Raw genomic sequence first — 18,360 nt, 5'->3', positions numbered from 1 at the left:
TTCCACACGATGTCTAGAGTCTTGTCATTTGCCTACTATTGTTATGCAGGTGAAGGAGGACCCAAACGCGACTTAACAGAAACAGAGTTTATTAATGCTCAAAACCGAATAACTGAAATCCTCTAGATAGTAGAGGGGAAAACAACTGGAGAAGCGGCCACAGACTGCAGGTCGCTTCGGGTAGGCGCAGGCCGTAGTCAACTGAGACACCTGCTCACACGCAGCGTCTGAAGAAGGCACAAAACACGACAGGACAGGGTGATACACAATCACGGCAAAAAACACGACAGGACAGGGCGAAACGCAATTACAGCATGGAATACAAAACAAGGAACCGATGGAACAGGAACGGATCACAAAGGAATAAATAGGGAGTCTAATCAGGGGAAAGGATCGGGAACAGGTGTGGGAAGACTAAATGATGATTAGGGGAATAGGAACAGCTGGGAGCAGGAACGGAACGACAGAGAGAAGAGAGAGCGAGAGAGTGAAAGGGGGAGGGGAGAGAGAGGGATAGAACCAAACAAGACCAGCAGAGGGAAACGAATAGCATGGGGAGCACAGGGACAAGACATGACAATAAATGACAAACATGACAGTACCCCCCACTCACCGAGCGCCTCCTGGCGCACTCGAGGAGGAATCCTGGCGGCAACGGAGGAAATCATCGATGAGCGAACGGTCCAGCACGTCCCGAGACGGAACCCAACTCCTTTCCTCAGGACCGTAACCCTCCCAATCCACTAGGTATTGGTGACCCCGTCCCCGAGAACGCATGTCCATAATTTTATGTACCTTGTAAATAGGTGCGCTCTCGACAAGGACGGGAGGGGGAGGGAAGACGAACGGGGGTGCGAAGAAAGGGCTTAACACAGGAGACATGGAAGACAGGATGGACGCGACGAAGATGTCGCGGAAGAAGCAGTCGCACAGCGACAGGATTGACGACCTGGGAGACACGGAACGGACCAATGAACCGCGGAGTCAACTTACGAGAAGCTGTCGTAAGAGGAAGGTTGCGAGTGGAAAGCCACACTCTCTGGCCGCAACAATACCTTGGACTCTTAATCCTGCGTTTATTGGCGGCTCTCACCGTCTGTGCCCTGTAACGGCAAAGTGCAGACCTCACCCTCCTCCAGGTGCGCTCACAACGTTGGACAAACGCTTGAGCGGAGGGAACGCTGGACTCGGCAAGCTGGGATGAGAACAGAGGAGGCTGGTAACCCAGACTACTCTGAAACGGAGATAACCCGGTAGCAGACGAAGGAAGCGAATTGTGAGCGTATTCTGCCCAGGGGAGCTGTTCTGCCCAAGACGCAGGGTTCCTGAAAGAAAGGCTGCGTAGTATGCGACCAATCGTCTGATTGGCCCTCTCTGCTTGGCCGTTAGACTGGGGATGAAACCCGGAAGAGAGACTGACGGACGCACCAATCAAACGACAGAACTCCCTCCAAAACTGTGACGTGAATTGCGGACCTCTGTCTGAAACGGCGTCTAACGGGAGGCCATGAATTCTGAATACATTCTCAATAATGATTTGTGCCGTCTCCTTAGCGGAAGGAAGTTTAGCGAGGGGAATGAAATGTGCCGCCTTAGAGAACCTATCGACAACCGTCAGAATCACAGTCTTCCCCGCAGACAAAGGCAGACCGGTAATGAAGTCTAAGGCAATGTGAGACCATGGTCGAGAAGGAATGGGGAGCGGTCTGAGACGACCGGCAGGAGGAGAGTTACCCGACTTAGTCTGCGCGCAGTCCGAACAGGCAGCCACGAAACGGCGCGTGTCACGCTCCTGAGTCGGCCACCAAAAGCGCTGGCGAATAGACGCAAGAGTGCCTCGAACACCGGGATGACCCGCTAACTTGGCAGAGTGAGCCCACTGAAGAACAGCCAGACGAGTGGAAACAGGAACGAAAAGGAGGTTACTAGGACAAGCGCGCGGCGACGCAGTGTGCGTGAGTGCTTGCTTAACCTGTCTTTCAATTCCCCAGACTGTTAACCCGACAACACGCCCATAAGGAAGAATCCCCTCGGGATCAGTAGAAGCCACAGAAGAACTAAACAGACGGGATAAGGCATCAGGCTTGGTGTTCTTGCTACCCGGACGGTAAGAAATCACAAACTCGAAACGAGCGAAAAACAACGCCCAACGAGCTTGACGGGCATTAAGTCGTTTGGCAGAACGGATGTACTCAAGGTTCTTATGGTCTGTCCAAACGACAAAGGAACGGTCGCCCCCTCCAACCACTGTCGCCATTCGCCTAGGGCTAAGCGGATGGCGAGCAGTTCACGGTTACCCACATCATAGTTGCGCTCAGATGGCGACAGGCGATGAGAAAAATAAGCGCAAGGATGAACCTTATCGTCAGACTGGAAGCGCTGGGATAGAATGGCTCCCACGCCTACCTCTGAAGCGTCAACCTCGACAATGAATTGTCTAGTGACGTCAGGAGTAACGAGGATAGGAGCGGACGTAAAACGTTCTTTTAGAAGATCAAAAGCTCCCTGGGCGGAACCGGACCACTTAAAACACGTCTTGACAGAAGTAAGAGCTGTGAGAGGGGCAGCAACTTGACCGAAATTACGAATGAAACGCCGATAGAAATTAGCGAAACCTAAAAAGCGCTGCAACTCGACACGTGACCTTGGAACGGGCCAATCACTGACAGCTTGGACCTTAGCGGAATCCATCTGAATGCCTTCAGCGGAAATAACGGAACCGAGAAAAGTAACGGAAGAGACATGAAAAGAGCACTTCTCAGCCTTTACATAGAGACAATTCTCTAAAAGGCGCTGTAGAACACGTCGAACGTGCTGAACATGAATCTCGAGTGACGGAGAAAAAATCAGGATATCGTCAAGATAGACAAAAACGAAAATGTTCAGCATGTCTCTCAGAACATCATTAACTAATGCCTGAAAAACAGCTGGCGCATTGGCGAGACCGAACGGCAGAACCCGGTACTCAAAATGCCCTAACGGAGTATTAAACGCCGTTTTCCACTCGTCCCCCTCTCTGATGCGCACGAGATGGTAAGCGTTACGAAGGTCCAACTTAGTAAAGCACCTGGCTCCCTGCAGAATCTCGAAGGCTGATGACATAAGGGGAAGCGGATAACGATTCTTAACCGTTATGTCATTCAGCCCTCGATAATCCACGCAGGGGCGCAGAGTACCGTCCTTCTTCTTAACAAAAAGAACCCCGCCCCGGCCGGAGAGGAAGAAGGCACTATGGTACCGGCGTCAAGAGACACAGACAAATAATCCTCGAGAGCCTTACGTTCGGGAGCCGACAGAGAGTATAGTCTACCTCGAGGAGGAGTGGTCCCCGGAAGGAGATCAATACTACAATCATACGACCGGTGAGGAGGAAGGGAGTTGGCTCGGGACCGACTGAAGACCGTGCGCAGATCATGATATTCCTCCGGCACTCCTGTCAAATCGCCAGGTTCCTCCTGAGAAGTAGGGACAGAAGAAACGGGAGGGATGGCAGACATTAAACACTTCACATGACAAGAAACGTTCCAGGATAGGATAGAATTACTAGACCAATTAATAGAAGGATTATGACATACTAGCCAGGGATGACCCAAAACAACAGGTGTAAACGGTGAACGGAAAATCAAAAAAGAAATAGTCTCACTGTGGTTACCAGATACTGTGAGGGTTAAAGGTAGTGTCTCAAATCTGATACTGGGAAGATGACTACCATCTAAGGCGAACATGGGCGTAGGCTTATCTAACTCTCTGAAAGGAATGTCATGTTTCCGAACCCATGCTTCGTCCATGAAACAACCCTCAGCCCCAGAGTCTATCAAGGCACTACATGTAGCGCCCGAACCGGTCCAGCGTAGGTGGACCGACAAAGTAGTACAGGACTTTGATGGAGAGACTTGAGTAGTTGCGCTCACCTGTAGCCCTCCGCTTACAGATGAGCTCTGGCTTTTACTGGACATGAATTAACGAAATGTCCAGCAACTCCACAATAGAGGCACAGGCGGTTGGTGATCCTCCGTTCCCTCTCCTTATTCGAGATGCGAATCCCTCCCAGCTGCATGGGCTCAGTCTCAAAGCCAGAGGGGGAGATGGCTGCGATGCGGAGCAGGGAAACACCGTTGATGCGAGCTCTCTTCCACGAGCCCGGTGACGAAGATCTACCCGTCGTTCTATGCGGATGGCGAGAGCAATCAAAGAGTCCACATCTGAAGGAACCTCCCGGGAGAGAATCTCATCCTTAACCATAGCGTGGAGTCCCTCCAGAAAACGAGCGAGCAGCGCCGGCTCGTTCCACTCACTAGAGGCAGCAAGAGTGCGAAACTCAATGGAATAATCCGTTATGGACCGTTCACCTTGGCATAAGGAAGCCAGGGCCCTAGAAGCCTCCCCACCAAAAACTGAACGGTCAAAAACCCGAATCATCTCCTCTTTAAAGTTCTGGAAATCGTTAGAGCAAACAGCCCTTGCCTCCCAGATAGCTGTGCCCCATTCTCGAGCCCGGCCAGTGAGGAGTGAGATGACGTAAGCAACCCGAGCTCTCTCTCTAGAGTATGTGTTGGGTTGGAGAGAGAACACAATCTCACACTGCGTGAGAAAGGAGCGGCACTCAGTGGGCTGCCCGGAGTAGCAAGGTGGGTTATTAACCCTAGGTTCTGGAGGCTCGGCAGGCCAGGAAGTAACAGGTGGCACGAGACGTAGACTCTGGAACTGTCCAGAGAGGTCGGAAACCTGAGCAGCCAGGTTCTCCACGGCCTGGCGAGCAGCGGACAATTCCTGCTCGTGTCTGCCGAGCATGGCTCCTTGGATCTCGACGGCAGTGTAACGAGCGTCAGAAGTCGCTGGGTCCATTCTTTGATCGGTTCCTTCTGTTATGCAGGTGAAGGAGGACCCAAACGCGACTTAACAGAAACAGAGTTTATTAATGCTCAAAACCGAATAACTGAAATCCTCTAGATAGTAGAGGGGAAAACAACTGGAGAAGCGGCCACAGACTGCAGGTCGCTTCGGGTAGGCGCAGGCCGTAGTCAACTGAGACACCTGCTCACACGCAGCGTCTGAAGAAGGCACAAAACACGACAGGACAGGGTGATACACAATCACGGCAAAAAAACACGACAGGACAGGGCGAAACGCAATTACAGCATGGAATACAAAACAAGGAACCGATGGAACAGGAACGGATCACAAAGGAATAAATAGGGAGTCTAATCAGGGGAAAGGATCGGGAACAGGTGTGGGAAGACTAAATGATGATTAGGGGAATAGGAACAGCTGGGAGCAGGAACGGAACGACAGAGAGAAGAGAGAGCGAGAGAGTGAAAGGGGGAGGGGGAGAGAGAGGGATAGAACCAAACAAGACCAGCAGAGGGAAACGAATAGCATGGGGAGCACAGGGACAAGACATGACAATAAATGACAAACATGACAACTATTTGTTTCTTGGTCAAACAGACGCAAGGCAGCGCAGTTCTTCCGGTCTCCGACCGGATATTTTGGTTGAGATTTACCCGGACATTATTTCCAGACGGACAGCTAAAGAATATACTTCACCTCGTGATCAATTTGATCGCTTATTAACGTTTACTATTATCTAAAGTTGCATTACAAAAGTATTTCGCAGTGTTTTGTGAAAGTTTATCGTCGACTTTTTTTATTTAAAAAAATGACGTTACGTTATAAGACGCTATTTTTTTCCGTTTATCACACAGTCTTCATAAATCGATATCTAGGCTATATATGGACCGATTTAATCGAAAAAAAAGACCCAATAGTGATTATGGGACATCTAGGAGTGCCAACAAAGAAGATGGTCAAAGGTAATGAATGTTTTATATTTTATTTGTGCGGTTTGTGTAGCGACGACTATGCTAATTATTTTGTTTACGTCCCCTGCGGGTCTTTTGGGGTGTTACATGCTATCAGATAATAGCTTCTCATGCTTTCGCCGAAAAGCATTTTAAAAATCTGACTTGTTGCCTGGATTCACAACGAGTGTAGCTTTAATTCAATACCCTGCATGTGTATTTTAATGAACGTTTGAGTTTTAACTAGTACTATTAGCATTTAGCGTAGCGCATTTGCATTTCCAGATGTCTAGATGGGACGCCTGCGTGTCAGGTAGGACCAAGAGGTTAATGCAGTGAAACTTAAATCCGTTTTACCTCATTTCTATCAGCATGTTAAATGTGCAACCAGAGGAAAAAAAACTTGCGACCACCGTTACTCCACACACAGAGATGCGTACAATTGCTCTCCCTCACCCTCCATTTGGCAAATCTGACCATAATTATATCCTCCTAATTCCTGCTTAAAAGCAAAAACTAAAGCAGCAAGCACCAGTGACTCGGTCAATAAAGAACTGGTCAGATGAAGCAGATGCTAAGCTACATGACTGTTTTGCAGTCATGTAGCACAGACTGGAATATGTTCCGATGGCATTGAGAAGTACACCACATCAGTCACTGGCTTCATCAATAAGTGCATTGATGACATCGTCCCCATAGTGACTGTACGTACATACCCCAAACAGAAGCCATGGATTACAGGCAATATCTGCACTGAGCTAAAGGGTAGAGCTGCCACTTTCAAGGAGCGGGACTCTAACCCGGAAGCTTATAAGAAATCCCGCTATGCCCTCCGATGAACCATCAAATGGGCAAAGCGTCAATACAGGATTAAGATCGAATCGTACTACACCGGTTCCGACACTCGTCGGATGTGGCAGGGCTGGCAAACTAATACAGACTACAAAGGGAAGCACAGCCACGAGCTGCCCAGTGACACTTACTTCTATGCTCGCTTCGAGGCAGGTAACACTGAAACATGCATGTGAGAGCACCAGCTCTTCTGGATGACTGTGTGATAATGCTCTCCGCAGCCGATGTGAGTAAGGCCTTTAAACGGGTCAACATTCTCAAGGCCGCAGGATGGATTATACTCCGAGCATGCGCTGACCAACTGGAAAGTGTCTTCACTGACATTGTCCCTGACTGAGTCTGTAATACCAACAGATCCACAGATGATGCAATCTCTATTGCACTCCACACTGCCCTTTCCCACCTGGACAAAATGAACACCTATGTGAGAATGCTATTCATTGACTACAGCTCAGTTTTCAACACCATAGTGCGCTCAAAGCTCATCACTAACACCTCCCGCTACAATTGCATCCTGGTCTTCCTGACTGGCCGCCCCCCAAGTGGTAAGGGTAGGTAACAACACAACCATCACGCTGATCCTCAACACAGGGCCCCTCAGGGGGGCGTGCTCAGTCCCCTCCTGTACTCCCTGCTCACTCATGACTGCACGGCCAGGCACGACTCTAACACCCTCATAGAGTTTGCCGATGACACAACACTGGTAGGTCTGATCACCGACAATGACGAGACAGCCTATAGGGAGGAGGTCAAAGACCTGGCTGTGTGGTGCAAGGACAACAACCTCTCCCTCAACATGATCAAGACAAAGGAGATGATTGTGGAATACAGGAAAAAGAGGGCCGAGTACACCCCCATTCTCATCGACGGGGCTGTAGTGGAGCAGATTGAGAGCATCAAGTTCCTTGGCGTCCGCATCACCAACAAACCAACATGGTCCAAGCACACCAAGACAGTCATGAACAGGGCACGACAATGCCTATTCCCTCTCAGGAGACTAAAAAGATTTGGCATGGGTCCTCAGATCCTCAAAGTTATACAGCTGCACCATCGAGAGCATCCTGATGGGTTGCTTCACTGCCTGGTATGGCAACTGCTCGGCCTCCGACCACAAGGCACTACAGAGGGTTGTGTGTACTGCCCAGTACATCACTGGGGCCAAGTTTCCTGCCATCCAGGACCTCTATACCAGGCGGTGTCAGAGGAAGGCCCTAAAAATTGTCAAAGTCTCCAGCCACCCTAGTCATAGACTGTTCTCTCTGCTCCCGAATGGCAAGCGGTACCGGAGAGCCGAGTCTAGGTCCAAGAGGCTTCCAAACAGCTTCTACCCCCAAGCCATAAGACTCTTGAACAGCTTATCAAATGGCTACCCCAGAATATTTGCATTGCCCCCCCCCCCCCATCTTTATATGCTGCTGCTACTCTTTGTTATTATCTATGCATAGTCACGTTAATAATTCTACCTACATGTACATATTACCTCGACTAACCGGAGTCCCCGCACATTGACTCTGTACCTGTACCCCCTGTATATATCCGCGCTGTTGTTATTTTACTGCTGCTCTTTAATTATTTGTTACTTTTATTTCTTACATTTTAAAGTTATTTTTCTTAACTGCATTGATGGTTAAGGGCTTGTAAAGTAAGCACTTTTCTGTAAGGACTACTACACCCGTTGTATTTGGCGCATGTGACAAATACAATTGTATTTGATATCCAAAAGTGTGTTTATATTTGGGGGCACAAGATACATATCATATATGTTGTGCCTTTCATGTACTGTATAACTAGCCTAAATATGGTTTAGTTTACTTACCCACAGAATAAGCATAGTTGCTAAAGATTCAGCTTTTTTCCTTTGAGGGTATCCTATGCTGTGGATATGAGGGAGGATGCAAATTGGCAAGAGCCAAATACGGAAAGCTTGGCAGATTTGGTTACTGTTGATATCTGTTTCGGACAGATATGGTCTTGTTATTTATAATAATAACAATATATTTTGGTTAAGGGACAGATACAATTAAAACATTAACACATTGAATCATTAACATTCAGATGCATTGCACCATCATGCTTTAACGTGCACTAATTTAAGTCCCATCGGTCTCTAGATGGGATATAACATAGTAGAAAGGAAAAGTTATGTCATCTTGCTGAATCTACATTAAAGGCCCAATGCAGTCAAAATTCAGATTTCCTGAAACTAACACTGCACAAGTGTGGAACATTTGATCAGTGTTATTTCCTGATAGTTGCTGGTTGAAAATACAATCTACAACAGACTTTGCATGGGTGGAGTTATGGCCTGCCTAGTGGCATTACCAGGCGGCGAAAGTTAATAGACCAACAACAAAAAGATTTCCAAATCTATCTGCCAATAACAGCTAGTTTTCAGGTTACATGTCCCTCCAATTTGGCCCCTCCAATTAGGTCACTCACTATAAGGACCACTTCTAGACAGAACCAAGCTAAATTCTTGCTTGAGAAATTGTTTTTTTTGTGTTTTTTTGTTTATTTTTTTACAATTTTAATGGAAAAATATTACTGTAAGGAACTTAATTGTTACACAGAAATGATTTGATATTGAGATAAAAACGTCTGAATGCCTTATGTGCCCCTGACATTTAGACAGTTACAACCAAATTCATGCATGTAATTTTGAGTATGTTAATTTTTTTGTTTGTTGCATAAATAACATAATATTGGTTTTTCAACTGTGATTAAATTACTCCATGGTGCAGAAGTAGTCAAGAATAGCCAAGAGTTCACGTGTCACGCCCTGACCATAGAGAGCCTTTTTATTCTCTATATTGGGTCGGGGTGTGACTAGGGTGGGTAATCTAGGTTGTTTTTTCTATGTTGGCCTGTTATGTTTCCCAATCAGAGGCAGCTGTTTATCGTTGTCTCTGATTGGGGATCATATTTAGGCAGCCATTTCCACACTGTGTTTTGTGGGATCTTGTTTCTGTATAGTTGCCTGTGAGCGAGCACGGTTGTGTGTTCGTTATTGTTTTTTGTTCGGTTCACTTTAATAAAAAGATGTCAAACCGATTTCATGCTGCACTTTGTTCCGAATGTATTTACGACGCTCGTGACATCACGCCATGACTCATGGAGGATGATGCCTGATAATAGCAAAGTTACATTGAATTCGCCCCCCAAAAAGTTTAATCTAATTAGGTGTGTGTGTGTATGTGTGTAGAAACCTCTCTGATCTCATTAATTTGTCTCTGCCATGGCCCGTATTAATGATTAACGTCCTTGAATTACAAAAAAAATTTGTCCATTTTGAGGGGAAAAGGATTAAACACCTTTGGCTCTGTACATACTCAAGTTGTACAACTGATGTACAACACATCTGGCACTACTGTTGTGATACAAGCATTTGTCTGCATAAAACGAATTACACAAGTGTTGTGGAGACACTGCACAATTGTTGTGTAAACATTTTGTGTGCAGACAAACTCTCCAATGTATCACAACAATATCAGTTGTATCAAAACCTTTGCATCAAGTAAGTTGTACATCAGTTGTTCAACCTGAGTGTGTATGGGGTCTGTGGGTTGGGTGAAGCTGCATATCATCATGCCTCTAATCCCTCTCATCTTCCCTGAAATGTTATTACATCTGGAAAACTCATGTAGACTTCAGGGGAACTCCTGACTTTACGTAACACTTTAAATCCTTGCCTTTTGGTCTATGATGATTTCATCTACAATAGAATCTCAAAGATACAAAGCTCAGAGCTAAGGACTGACTGGTCTACCAAACATTGTTGTTGAAATACAACATTTATTAAATACAAAAATGGGCTTCTGTAGGCTACATAAATGTAGATGGGGTCTTACTCTATGATCGTGATGGGACACCTTTAAGTTGTCTTTAGTGGTATCACTCACAAGTGGGAATAAGGGAAAGAAGTCTGAAGCATGACATTTCAAGGAAGAATCCCTGTTGTTTAAAATATATTTTTATTTAACTAGGAAAGTCAGTTAAGAACAAATTATTATTTACAATAATGGCTTAACCCAACAACGCTGGGCCAATTGTGCACCGCCCTATGGGACTCCCAATCACAGCCAGATGTGATGTAGCCTGGATTTGAACCAGGCACTGCAGTGACTCCTCTTGCATTGAGATGCTGTGTCTTAGACCACTGCACCACTCAGGAGCCCATTTAAAAATTGTAAGCCAAGTAAAACTATATGCGGTTTTGAATAGAAATAAGAAATGTGAAATCAATTTAAGTAGTGAGTGGTGCAGTGGTCTCAGGCACTGCATCTCAGTGATAGTGGCATCACTATAGACCCTGGTTCGATTCCAGGCTGTACCACAACCAGCTGTCCCATACGGTGGTGTACAATTGGCCCAGCGTAGTCTGGTTTTGGCTGGGTTAGGCTGTCATTGTAAAATAAGAATTTGTTCTTAACTGACTTGCCTAGCTAAATGAAAATAATAGTGATGAAGCAAATCCTTGATGGTGTTTCTGTTTTATTATTTAATACCAATTCATTGTTATACAGTGGTTATATAGAGGGGCTAATCATTTTAACAATTTCATCTAACAGCAGAGCTTTCATAGGCTGGGCCAGAAGCTGGGGGCGGAGCTTTGTTTTTTTTTCAGTTGCATGTAATGCAGGACTGTTCCTCAATTAGCATGGGACATGTCTCAAGAGGGTAGGGAGGGAGATGGTCTCATGCTTATCCTGCCCCCTTTCCTGCAGTGGCACTGCACAGCTGAGAGAGAGTTAGAGAGGGATGGAGAGCAAGAGTGAGGGGGGTGGTTAAAAAAAAACACTCAGCCAGAGGCTCTCATCATTAGTACCTTAATAAATCGCTTGCAGGACACATGTGGCTGCTGCATTTTTGTGTGTGTGGATGTTATTTTCTTTCTTCTCCACTATACTTGTGTCCTCGGTCTCTCTCTCTCTCACTCGCTCCCCCCTACCCCTCCCCTTGTCTCAGTCACCCAGACACAGACACACGCATGCTCACGCAGAATCTCGCACAGTGGGCAGGCACGCACACACACACCCTTTCTTGAGGTTCTGGGAGCAGTGGCAGCTGCGGTGGTTACCGTTGAAAGACATTGGCCGTTGACTGGAGTTAGCTGTAGCCCTGTCGGTTGAATGAATGGATGCTCCAACGAGCCTCTTAGGATTGGATTCTCGTATTGGATTTTCACGAGAGAGGAGGAGGATATCTATTCTGGGATTTGTTATATTTCTATGCGCTCCATCTTTTTTTTTCTCCCCACCCTTTCTTGGTGTGGTGTCGTCGAGGACGAGCGGGTCTTGCGCGGTGGATTTGGCCTCCGCTACACTCTGCAATCTATAGAGTTTTTCTGTGGAGGTCGGGGTAAAGGGCGCTATTCTTTCTCCTTTTTTCCTCAAAGGGGGGGCTCTTTTGTTTTCCGGGGCTCGGCCAAGCGAGCCCTATAGTTCCCATGGTGAATTGAGCTATTGTGGAGAAGAGCCTCGACAGCTAAACTGCCGATTCTCTACTCCCCTCTTCCCCCTCCTCCACAAAAAAACTCCATTCACCTGAATCAACCCCCCTCCAATCTTCTTTTCCCACACCTCCATCTCTCCTCGCCATCCTCTCTCCTTGCCTCCCATGCCCCATTTCCTTCATCCTTACCCCTGCCACCCCTCCCCTCCCGCAGCATAGCGGCTACGTAATGTGCCTCCCGACGCATGCGAACAGGGATGCTACAAATGGTGGTTTGGACTGATCGCTGACATAAAAAAGGGTGATGCCTCGCGCAACCAGCACCGCCTCCGCCGCAATGGATCAGCCTGGGAAAACGCAGCAGATGCCAATCCACCGCAGTCTGGATTGAGGGGCGGCTGTAGTAGTTTGCCTGTGAATGAGAAAACGTGCGTGTGTGTGTATACAAGCGTTCACGCTGGTCCTCCGTCATGTCTCTCGCCTGATACCTTGCACCGGGCATCCTTGATGATTTTTAAATTTATTTTTAATTTAAGGTTTATTTAACTAGGCAAGTCCGTTAAGAACAAATTCTTATTTACAATGACGGCCTACCCCGGCCAAATCCGGGCGACGCTGGGCCAATTGTGCGTCGCCCTATGGGACTCCCAATCACGGCCGGATGTGATGCAGCCTGGTGTGGGGGAGGCACTAAGCCTCTGGTCGGCCTCCCCCCGAACACAGTAGTAGCCCCGTGGCAAGCCGCTTGCCCCAGGGGTCGCTATGAAAAAGACCCGCAGCACTAATTTGCGGCGGGCCTGGCCCAGTTCGGACCTGTCCGAGCGGCTGCCGGAGCGCACCCGCTCCCGGAGCGAGAAGGACTTCCGTCTCCAGCAGAAACACCACCACACTCCCACTCCTCCACCCCACATCTCACCAGGTCCCCCCCGGGGCTACCAAATGCCAGGTGAGTCTGACAGCACCCCCCAACCACAACCACTACCATCCCTAATTCACCATCTTGTCAGATGTTGGCAAGCATGTGTGAAGTTGTACTTGAGGGTTAGTAAGGTCTTGGTTTCTTCCAAGATCACATTTTTTTCCAAGGCTACTATTGGGTTTCTATGGATATGGAATATGTGATGACAAAGGGTTGAGTTTGTGAGTGTCTGTGTGTTCTGTAATGCTTGTGAAATATAAAATAAAAAAGTTTAAGTGACATAGTAAAAGGGTAAAGACAATATTGGAATTGAATGGTCCCAGGCAAGGATATAGCATCATGGTGGTTTGGTTATTTATGAATTAAAATGGTAATATTAGGATTTTAGTACACACCAAGGGCTAAAATGGTAAGCAATGGAATGTTGTTGGAGCTACAGCTTTGAAACCCTCCCATCACAGATTTTTCTTTCCCCTTGAATCATGGGTTGGAGGTGTGAGTGATCTGCATATCCATATAGCATGCACATTTCTGTGAGATGCTTGTCCATCTGGTACTGTTGTGTGAAGTGTCAAATAGGACTGTGAAATGGTGTATAATCAATAAGGTAGTTCATGTCTATGTTTTTAATGACGCCATGGTACGTTTTAAAGGGATATTTGACATTGCTTTTGTTTAAACAGCCAATCTAAAAAACAAAACATTTTCGGATGAAAATAATCTCTCCCGTTTAGCATATTTTCAATTTAATGTAGAAGTCATCTCAAAATAATTTAAAACCAAATCATTGTTGTGCAATACAATTCATTATATAGATGTTTTTGGCATGAAATATAAAAACATTCTAACCTTGGAGTTTGACTTTCATTGGCGTTTAAATTGTGATGTTTCATCAGACTAACTAGCTACATGATCTCCTTGCTTGACTGCTTGACAAGCTAGCTAATTTATTAGCCAACATCAGCGACCTGTACTGAACAAAAATATAAACGCAACATGTAAAGTGTTGCTCCCATGTTTCATGAGCTGAAGTAAAAGATCACAGAAATGTTCCAAAAAGCTTATTTCTTTCATATGTTGTGCACAAATTTGTTTACATCCCTGTTAGTGACCATTTCTCCTTTGCCAAGATAATCCATCCACCTGACAGGTGTGGAATATCAAGAAGCTGATTAAACAGCATAATCATTAAACAGGTGAACCTTGTGCGGGGGACAATTGTTTTGTCACACAACACAATGCCACAGATGTTTCAAGTTTTGAGGAAGCATGCTGAGTGCATGAATGTCCACCAGAGCTTTTGCCAGAGAACTGAATGCTAATTTCTCTACCATAAACTGAATCCAAGGTTGTTTAAGAGAATTTGGCAGTATGTCCAACCAGCCCCACAACCGCAGACCACATGTAACCATGCCAGCCCAATAACTTCACATCAGCTTCTTCATCTGCAGGATTGTCTGAGACCAGCCACCTGGACAACTGATGAAACTGTGGGTTTGCACAACCAAATAATTTCTGCAGGGAAGCTCATCTGTATGCTCATCATCCTCACCAGGGTCTTGACATGACTGTAGTTTGGCGTTGTAAACGACTTCAGTGGGGAAATGCTCACCTTCGATGGCAACTGGCATGCTGGAGAAGTCTGTTCTTCACAGACGAATCCCGGTTTCAACTGTACTGGGGAGATGGCAGACAGCATGTATGGCATCGTGTGGGCGAGAAGTTCGCTGATGTCAGCGTTGCGAACAGAGTGCCCTGTGTTGCTGTGGGATTATGGTATGGGCAGGCATAAACTATAAACAATGAATACAATAGCATTTTGGGGCGGCAGCGTAGCCTAGTGGTTAGAGCGTTGGACTCGTAACCGGAAGGTTGCGAGTTCAAACCCCCGAGCTGACAGGCAGTTAACCCACTGTTCCCAGGCTGTCATTGTAAATAAGAATATGTTCTTAACTGACTTGCCTGGTTAAATAAAGGTAAAATAAATACAAATATTTGTTGAATGCACAGAGATACCGTAACGAGATCATGAAGCCCAATTGTCGTGCCATTCATCCGCCGCCATCACCTCATGTTTCAGCATGATAATTTACGGCACCATGTTGCAAGGATCTGTACACAATTCCTGGAAGCTGAACATGTCCCACTTCTTGCATGGTCTGTACAGTATACTCACCAGACATGTCACCCATTGAGCACATTTGGGATGCTCTGGATCGATTACAACTGTACCCTATACGTTCTTACCTTCCTTGAAGTAATCACAGACGTGAATTGGTTGGAAGTGTGAAAGTAATAGGATGGTACCTTGCTTACAGCTACATGTGTATGTACCTCCAGAAAACAAGGAAGGAAGGATGCATTTCTAAAGTATTGAAAGAAGTTCCTGGTGGTTCCTGTCCACTAAGCAAAATATAGTTGACAATACAGTAAAAAGGCATCTTTGTCTGACATTTAAGCCACGTTCATTTTCAGTTCTATGTGAAATAGTTTAAAATACAGTTGAAGTCGGAAGTTTACATACACCTTAGCCAAATTAATTTAAACTCAGTTTTTCCACAATTCCTGGCATTTTTAATCCTAGTAAAAATTCCCTGTCTTAGGTCAGTTAGCATCATCACTTTTATTTTAAGAATGTGAAATATCAGAATAATAGTAGAAAAGGATTTATTATATATTTTATTTCTTTCATCACATTCCCAGTTGGTCAGAAGTTTACATACACTCATTTAGTATTTGGTAGCATTGTCTTTAGATTGCTTAACTTGGGTCAAATGTTTCATGTATGCTTGGGGTCATTGTCCCATTTGGAAGACCCATTTGTGACCAAGCTTTAACTTTGTGACTGATGTCTTGAGATGTTGCTTCAATATATTCACATAATTTTCCTCCTCATGATGGCATCTGTTTTGTGAAGTGCACCAGTCCATCCATAACATGATGCTGTCACCCCCGTGCTTCACGGTTGGGATGGTGTTCTTCAGCTTGCAAGCCTCTCCCTTTTTCCTCCAAACATAACAATGGTCATTATGGCCAAATAGTTCTATTTTTGTTTCATCAGACCAGAGGACATTTCTCCAAAAAGTACGATCTTTGTCCCCATGCGTGGTCCCATGGTGTTTATACTATTGTTTGTACAGATGAATGTGGTACCTTCAGGCGTTTGGAAATTGCTCCCAAGTATGAACCAAACTTGTGAAGGTCTACCATTTTCTTCTGAGGTCTTGGCTGGTTTCTTTTGATTTTCCCATGATGTCAAGCGTAGAGGCACTGAGTTTGATGGTAGGCCTTGAAATACATTCAACTTTAGATAGAATAACGTATGGAAAATGTATTATTGCACTTCTGTTAGCATTTTAAAAGCTTCTGAGCTGGCAGTAATCATGTTCAATGGGTCAAATCAAGGCCAGCCCAAAAATCAACGGCCCAATAAAGGCCAGGGTGGACCAACCGGAGTGTCATCAGCAAACTTGATGATGGAGTTGGTGTCGTGCAAAGCCACGCAGTTGTGGGTGAACAGGGAGTACAGCAGAGGGCTGAGGACACTTTCCTGGGGAGGCCCTGTGTCAACATGTCACACATTAAGTTGCATGAACTTACTCTGTGTGCAATAATAGTGTTTGACAATATTTTTTTGAATGACTACCTCATATCTGTACACCACACATACAATTATATGTAAGGTCCCTCAGTCAACCAGTGAATTTCGAACACAGATTCAACCACAAAGACAATGAAGCTTTTCCAATGCCTCACAAAAAAGGGCACTTGTTGGTTGGTAGATGGGTAAAAAAACAGACATTGAATATCCCTTTGAGCACAGTGAAGTTATTAATTACACTTTGGATGGTGTATCAATATACACCCAGTCACTCAGTTGCCAGAGAGGAAGGAAACCATTCAGGGATTTCGCAATGAGGCTAATGGTGACTTTAGAACAGTTAGATTTATGGAGAAAACTGAGGATGGATCAACAACATTGTAGTTGCTCCACAATACTAACCTAAATGACAGAGTGAAAAGAGCATGCATTGTGTTTGCAATAAGGCATTAAAGTTAAACAGCTAAAACAATTGCTAAGAATGGAACTTTATGTTCTGAATACAAAGCGTTATGTTTGGGGCAAATCTAACATAACACATCACTGAGTACCACTTCATTTTTCAAGCATGGTGGTGGCTGCATCATGTTATGGGTATGCTTGTCATTGGTAGGGATTTAGGGTAGTTCTTTAGGATAAAAAATAAATGTAATAGAGCTAAGAACAGGCAAAATCCTAAAGGAAGACCTGGTTCATTCTGCTTTCCAACACACACTGGAAGAACAAATTCACCTTTCAGCAGGACAATAACCTAAAACACAAGGCCAAATATACACTGAAGTTGCTTACCAAGACGACGACATTGAATGCTCCTGAGTGGCCTAGTTACAGTTTTGACTTAAATGGCAAGACTTGAAAATGGCTGTCGAGCAATGATCAATAACCAATTTAACACATCTTGTAGAATTTTGTAAATTATAATCTGCAAATATTGTACAATCCAGGTGTGCAAAGCTCTTAGACTTACCCAGAAAGACTCACAGCTGTAATCACTGTCAAAGGTGAATCTAACATGTATTGAATCTAACATGTAAATTAGATGTTTCTGTATACATTTTTTAAATACATATGCAAACATTTCTAGTGTATTTAAGTGTATTTAAGTGTATTTAATCAATTTTGGATTCAGGCTGGAACACAATTAAATTTGGACTAAGTCAAGGGGTATGCATATTTTCTGAATGCACTGCAGAAGCAGATGTGCTTGAAATCTAGCAAACAGAATCTAAAATTTGTTTGTCTTTGTGAAGTAGAGCTGGGCCTGGTTTCCCAAAAGCATCTGAAGGCTAAATGTTATTTCTGGCTCAATTCTTGGCTAGGACCATGTGGACCTGGGCCCCATCTGCAGTTGAGGCGTGGGTAGAGAAATCAGGCCACGGTAGTGCTGCGGTGTTAGCCAGCCCTCTATGTAGTAATACGTATAGAGGAGAGGGAGGAGGCTGCGCATGAGTAAGCCCTTGTTCCCTGCCTCCAGTCAGCTGTTTGAGTTGTAGAAAATCAGTCAGCCACTAAGATGAGGCCTCTTAAGCCTCTGGAACTGGTACTGTATATCTCTTTTTCTCTCTCTCTCTCTCTCCTCGCTCTGTTACTCACTTCGGGCCAAATCCTAATTACAGTTACGTGCAACTCGAACGTTCATTCAAATATTCAGTATCAATGAAGGATTTGTGTGACAGTTTGAGCTACTCATCTCGTTGTCTCGCTCCACATTCATATACTGAACGAGGATAAAAAAT

General features: G+C 45.3%; 1 protein-coding gene across 2 annotated transcripts in view; it reads left to right on the top strand.

Moving 5' to 3' along the window:
* The window catches only part of LOC124012924 (storkhead-box protein 2-like), a 68,888-nt gene that overhangs the window by 18,578 nt on the left and 31,950 nt on the right, over positions 1-18,360 (top strand). Inside the window, exon 1 of one of the 2 annotated variants that reach the window (XM_046326985.1) lies at positions 11,653-13,050. The exons of the other annotated variant lie outside the window; for it this stretch is intronic. Within the exon in view, the coding sequence (XP_046182941.1) occupies positions 12,867-13,050 (184 nt within the window). The 5' untranslated portion in view covers positions 11,653-12,866. Of the gene's footprint in view, positions 1-11,652; positions 13,051-18,360 lie in introns of those variants that run through there. 2 annotated transcript variants of the gene reach the window in all.

This window comes from Oncorhynchus gorbuscha, linkage group LG24, assembly GCF_021184085.1.
Source record: "Oncorhynchus gorbuscha isolate QuinsamMale2020 ecotype Even-year linkage group LG24, OgorEven_v1.0, whole genome shotgun sequence".
Classification (NCBI taxonomy): Eukaryota; Metazoa; Chordata; class Actinopteri; order Salmoniformes; family Salmonidae; genus Oncorhynchus; species Oncorhynchus gorbuscha.
Note: the sequence above shows the minus strand (reverse complement) of the source record. Positions and strands in the feature narration are given on the sequence as shown.